The sequence below is a fragment of the Arachis ipaensis genome, chromosome B03 (assembly GCF_000816755.2).
Source record: "Arachis ipaensis cultivar K30076 chromosome B03, Araip1.1, whole genome shotgun sequence".
Classification (NCBI taxonomy): domain Eukaryota; kingdom Viridiplantae; phylum Streptophyta; class Magnoliopsida; order Fabales; family Fabaceae; genus Arachis; species Arachis ipaensis.
Genome location: NC_029787.2, coordinates 128,963,055 through 128,969,409, shown reverse-complemented (window position 1 = coordinate 128,969,409; position 6,355 = coordinate 128,963,055). Strand labels below are relative to the sequence as shown.

At 32.8% G+C, this 6,355-nt stretch overlaps 1 protein-coding gene across 1 annotated transcript; it reads left to right on the top strand.

Moving 5' to 3' along the window:
- On the top strand, positions 779 to 4,641 carry LOC107631733 (guanosine nucleotide diphosphate dissociation inhibitor 1). The gene is made up of 13 exons (XM_016335273.2): positions 779 to 1,059; positions 1,176 to 1,238; positions 1,327 to 1,410; positions 1,558 to 1,665; positions 1,784 to 1,956; positions 2,298 to 2,409; positions 2,534 to 2,614; positions 2,713 to 2,775; positions 2,906 to 3,007; positions 3,266 to 3,390; positions 3,852 to 4,062; positions 4,148 to 4,222; positions 4,342 to 4,641. Exons 1-13 carry the CDS (start codon positions 973 to 975, stop codon positions 4,390 to 4,392), a joined length of 1,335 nt encoding a protein of 444 aa, XP_016190759.1. The 5' UTR covers positions 779 to 972; the 3' UTR covers positions 4,393 to 4,641.

The following is a 6,355-nucleotide window of genomic DNA, read 5'->3' as shown; positions in this document are numbered from 1 at the left end:
CCCAACGTTTGGGGTAAGTCCTATTTGTGTCCCTAACGTTTAAATCGTCCTATTTGTATCCTTAACCTTTATAAAAGTGATTTAATTGTATCCTACTATTAATTATATTAACAAATCAGATTATATTTTTCAATTATTCTTACTTGGATGTATTCATTCTCAATTAGGACTCACTTAGATGTGGTCGATTTTAATATTATACCCACTATTTGTGTTTAGATTCAATCATGTCCTTAGAAAAGTGAATTATGTAAATGTTATAGGAATTAGTTTTAACATTTGATGAGCTATTTTTCGAAGTAGATCATCGATTCTATCCCAAACATTTATATTCTAACTTCAAGAAGAGATTTTTAAAACTCAAACTAAAGCGTTCATGATGTGTAATTAACGGCAGTATAACATTGAATCACTTTTATAAACGTTAAGGATACAAATAGAACGATTTAAATGTTAGGGATACAAATAGAATTTACCCCAACGTTGGGACAAAAACAATACTTTCCTCTAAAAAAAATATTATCATAAGAAGATAGAAAGCTTTTGCCATCTTTAGACAATGTCATCATATTTGTGTTGTAAAAATAACTTCCAAAAATATACAATCATCATTAAATTAAAGGAAATTTGTTTGACGTGCTAGACTAAAAGAAATTGCATAGACTAAATCCAATTTAAAGTTTAAACCCATAAAGATAGAGAAATTTGACTAAAACATATGTATTATTTTAAGGTTTTTATTTTCTTTATTTTTTAATTCATATTTTAAGATGATTGATTAATAATGATTTTGTTGCAATCCCTTGTTCCATGGGACTACTATTAAAATTACACGGAGCCATAGCCGGTAGAAAAGGAAACCCTAAACCCCCTTTTTATTTGGTGTCAACCTTCTCTCAACTCTCTTCTGACTTGCAAGCTTCTTTCTTTCTTTGCTTTTTTTGATTGAATCCAAATCGAAATTGAAAGAAGATGGATGAAGAGTACGATGTGATCGTTTTGGGTACTGGCCTCAAAGAATGCATCCTCAGTGGTCTTCTCTCTGTTGATGGCCTCAAGGTCTCTTCTTTCCTCAGATCCAACTTCTTCACTTCAGATCACTGTTACTTCTTGTTATGATATGCATAATTGTGTAGTGTTTGATGATTCTGTTGTTGATGTGTTCGCTGCGCCAGGTTCTTCACATGGATAGGAATGACTATTACGGAGGAGAATCCACTTCCCTTAATCTTAATCAGGTTTTGTTTTTATTTTATGTAAATAAGATCTTTTTTTGTGAACTGTGATCGAGGGCAAAAGGATGATGTTTTTGTGTGTGTTGTTCAGCTATGGAAGAAGTTCAGGGGAGAAGACAAGCCCCCTGCGCATTTGGGTTCAAGCAGAGACTACAATGTTGATATGATCCCTAAGGTTCGTCATTTTCAATTTTCATCTTTTTTTTTTTTACTTGTTTAACATGTACCCTTGACCATTTTTGGGTATTTCGATAAATGTGCTGACCAATTTCAGTTTCTGTGATCCGTGTTTTGTTTTTTCTTCATATTTGGGGGGAGCTAGTTTATGATGGCAAATGGAACATTGGTGAGGGTTCTCATACACACTGATGTCACTAAGTATCTCTATTTCAAAGCTGTGGATGGAAGCTATGTCTTTAATAAAGGAAAGGTATGCTTGTGTTTTACTTTACATCATCCATTGTACTTGGATTTCTTTTCTTCTCTCTCTCTCTCTCTCTCTAGATTATTATTTTGGTGTATTAACTGTTTCCATGGTTTCCATATAGGTTTACAAGGTGCCATCAAATGATGTGGAGGCCTTGAAATCCCCACTCATGGGTTTGTTTGAAAAGCGTCGAGCACGCAAGTTTTTCATCTATGTTCAAAATTATGAGGAGAGTGATCCTAAAACTCATGAGGGGATGGACTTGACAAGAGTGTCTACCAGAGAACTGATAGAGTATGTGTACTCTAGTTTTCGTCTTGTGTCTACTATCAGGGTTTTCATTTCTAGATTTATGATCTAACTGTTTGTATTGCCTTGATTCCCTGCTTAAGCATTTTGACTGCAACATTTTGAAGTCGAACTGGCACCATAGTTAACTGCAAATTTTGGTATTTTTGTTTGTGTACTCATGTTATAGCATATAAAATTTTTGTTGCATGTTACTTATATACATCCTTCACCATATATTATATAGATTTCTTTATCCTTTTGATGAAAAAGAAATTGGAATGGTGTGTTGATGGGCATAGAAAATATTTTGAGGTTTCCTTGCTTTTCTTGTTGACTTGTAACAGAAAATATGGCCTCAGTGATGACACTGTTGACTTCATCGGTCATGCTATTGCCCTTCATAGAGATGATCGCTATTTGGATCAGCCAGCACTGGACACCGTGAAGAGAATGAAGGTAAGTCTACAGGATCTTTTCATCTTTCCTACTATGGATCTTTCTCAAATTGATGATTCATCTGCTCCATTTTGTTCGAAGCTTCTCTTGTCTCCGTCATCATGCATGTGTTTCCTACTTGTAGTTATATTCTGAGTCTCTAGCACGCTTTCAAGGAGGATCACCTTACATATATCCTTTGTATGGTTTAGGAGAGCTTCCCCAGGTATCCTTGTATACATATCTTGTTATCCATCTGTTTACCTATTTGGGGGGATGTGGATTTTTTTAGCTTACAGTTTGAAAACTCATTTCTATTTTCAGGCATTTGCACGTCTTAGTGCTGTGTATGGTGGAACATATATGTTGAATAAACCTGAATGCAAGGTAGATCCTATATGACAACTATGAATATTTCAAAACCGTGGAAAGAATCTGACCCAGCAAATTTATCTCTTCTGTTTGATTTTTTTTTTTAGCATTTTCTTAACACGCATTTATTTTGCTGGACTGCCAGGTAGAATTTAATGAGGAAGGAAAGGTTATAGGGGTAACATCTGAAGGTGAAACTGCAAAGTGTAAAAAAGTTGTTTGTGATCCGTCATACTTGCCCAACAAGGTAATATTTTCATCATAACTACTTGTAACCAATTCAGGTGATGATAAGTGTACGGAATATTGTTTGGTCCTAAAAATTTCTCTTAAAGTGTAATATCCATGCTAAAATATGATACTGGTTCTGTTGATCAGTTTATGATTGTATTCAGCCATGTCCTTGTTAGAATAAATAAAATTAGTGGTGAAAGGTGATAATATCATTTCACTTTCTATTGATTGGAGATTGCATCCTTTAAAAAAAATTTAACCATTTCAACAGGTGAGGAAGGTTGGAAGGGTTGCAAGGGCAATAGCCATAATGAGCCACCCAATCCCCAACACTGGTGATTCTCATTCAGTGCAAATTATTCTACCTCAGAAGCAGTTGGGACGGAAGTCTGACATGTAAGTTCTCATGCAATCCTTTGAATATAAAAATGCACTTAAATTTGTGCAATTCATTACAATGAACATACAGTAAATCAAGAATATGTATGCTGATATAGAGATTGTTAATTAACCTGAGCTCTGCATTTTGGACTATTCTTTAGAACTTCTTAATAAGGAAATTTCAAAGTCTATTAAATTAGCAAAGATAAAAAACTAGCCATGTCAATCATATATATGGCTTGTATCTCACTTTCAGTACTCTTCACCTAAAAAGCATAATTTCAACATTTACTAAATTTAACGAAATTGCTTCATAATGAGCGTTGTGATTGAGTGAAGAACTAAAATCGCAACCATGTCATCTTCAAAACTTATCTAAATAAGTAATCTTTTGACATCGGAGCATCTGATATCCTATTAATTACAGATTTCAGTTTTACCTTTTAATTGGATGCTAATTTCTGTTGTCCTGGCAGGTATGTGTTTTGCTGTTCGTACACTCACAACGTTGCCCCCAAAGGAAAATTTATTGCATTTGTATCAGCAGAGGCAGAGACTGATAATCCTGAGAGTGAACTAAGGGCAGGAATTGAACTTCTAGGACCAGTTGATGAGATATTTTTCGATATATATGACAGATATGAACCAGTCAATGAACCCTCTTTGGACAACTGCTTTATATCAACTGTATGTTCACTCTGTCTTGTATACCATATACTTTTCCATGTTATGTTGATTGGTCGATAATCAATATATTTAACATCTTTGGCAGAGTTATGATGCTACTACTCACTTTGAGTCAACAGTAGTGGACGTTCTCAACATGTATACATTGATAACTGGAAAGGTTGTTTTTTGCACTTACTTCCTTTTGTATTTATGATCCCATTACTCATGATATTCTCCTGATAGTTTTCCGGGGTATTCTATGGTTGATATATTTCTTTATTGGATGATTATGAATAGGTTGTTGACCTCAGTGTGGATCTAAGTGCTGCTAGTGCTGCTGAAGAGTAAAGAGAGGACACTGGATTATCAAGTTCTGTTGCTGGTGTATGAAATGTATTATCTATTTGGCAACTGTTATTAACGTTTATAATAAGTACTTTATGCTGTTGTTTTCCAAAGAAAAAGAAAAAAGAAGTAAACAGTGAAGGTCGACTTGTAAAACGCTTACCCAAGCACACTTTGTGGGGTTGTCCATGGTACTACATTTATACATTTATGTTCTTATATGATCTCAGGTGCTGCTTTGCATTGTTGCTTGTTATTTTCCAACTGAGGAGTTGGTTCTGCACTTCTCAAAAACCTAGTGGACGATTGCTCCTATATCATTCCTATACTATCGACCTGACACAGTTAATTGGAGTTTTATTAGCAACATCGTCACTCATTATGTTCTCGATCATTTTTTTTAATTTGTTACTAACAACTTATTTAAGCTGCTAGTACCAATTTACTATTCACAGTATTTTTGTACCGTATATAATTATATATAAAAATTGAACTTACATTTTTACGGGCTCATACTATAATTACTATATATAATTGGTAACACAAGATTATTGTAATTGTGAATTTGGATCCAACATCTGGTTTATTAAAATGGATTAATATCTACGCACAAGTGTTTTGCATTTACAAGCTTTCAAGTCTGAACGAAATTCACCCATTAATTGCAATTACAAGCTTTACAAATCTGAACGAAATCCACTCATTAATCGCGCTGCTTATGTTACGTGCCTTTTTAACAGAATTTTAAATCAATTCAAATCAATTAACGCGTAAATATATAACTTCCATTTTTCAAAAGATTTCGTTTCTTTTTTCGAGTTTCTTGCCAAATTTGTTGGATCTCCTTCATGCGTTCTCTCTTTACTTCGTTTTTTTTTTTATTTTCATGGTTTCTGAAATTAAGCTTTGAAATCGTTTTGAAGATAATGGAATTTCAGAAATACACACAAACGATTACATAAATACACCCAAATGGTTACAAAAATACACCCAAACGGTTACAGAAAGGATTATAGAAATACACCCAAACAGTTACAGAAATACACCCAAATGATTACAGAAATACACCCACAACAAGGGAAGACAATATATTTCTTTTTGAAATCTTTTAATATTTTGCTAGTTAAGAATGAGGCACATGACAAAGGAAATCTAGAAGAAAAAACTAGAAGAACAGTAAAATAGTACCTTGAATAATGTTTCTTCCTTTTTTCTGGTGATTTTTTATGGAGATTTGTATCTTTTCTTCTTGATTTCTTCTACTCTTCGCGAGGAATTGGAACGTTTCTCCAGAATCGTAATAGATTGTTTCGAATGTCCCTTGAATTTTGATGGTTTGCGTTTTGATTGAGGGAGAAGAGGAAGAATAAACGTATTGTGGAAGGGACGCACGTTTTTTTCTTGAACTTGGAGTAATTTGTATAGCTTGTAAGCCAAAAAGGCTTGTATGTGTAGCAGGCCTCTATTAAAATATTCTTAGATTTTAGTATATTTTAAGTATAGGAAAATTTAAATGTTATAATTAAATTTTAAATTTTGTTTGGTTGAGATAACTATACTTGTATTTTAAAATATTGTTTGAAAAAGATAGATTATTTTCATTCATAAAATATGTAGTTAATCTTATTATTTATAAATTTACGTATGAATTAATGTATATAAACATATTTTTTTAAGTGTAGAGAGGAAGGATATTATTTTCTTTAGAAAAATTAAAATTTCTCATTTTTAACAAGATCTCTTATTAAAATTTTTGAATTTTAAAATTTTTTCCAAAAAAATATTTCCAAACAACTTATTTTATCATTTAAAATTTTTAATATTCTCTAAAGTTACTTTCCCTCTTTTAATTACCTGTTCAAATGCACTCTAAAGGTGATGCAAGCTTGTTTCCTTTTTCATTATGGTCTTGAGGGGTCTTTTTGTCAACTGAAATATCTATAGTTAAATCAATCCTATCAATCCT

Excerpts from the sequence above, each read along its gene's own strand:
- LOC107631733 (XM_016335273.2), top strand. The coding sequence starts at position 973 with ATGGATGAAGAGTACGATGTGATCGTTTTGGGTACTGGCCTCAAAGAA. Across the intron at positions 1,411-1,557 it reads ATGTTGATATGATCCCTAAG|TTTATGATGGCAAATGGAAC; the intron begins GTTCGTCATTTT and ends GGGGGGAGCTAG. Across the intron at positions 4,063-4,147 it reads ACAACTGCTTTATATCAACT|AGTTATGATGCTACTACTCA; the intron begins GTATGTTCACTC and ends CATCTTTGGCAG.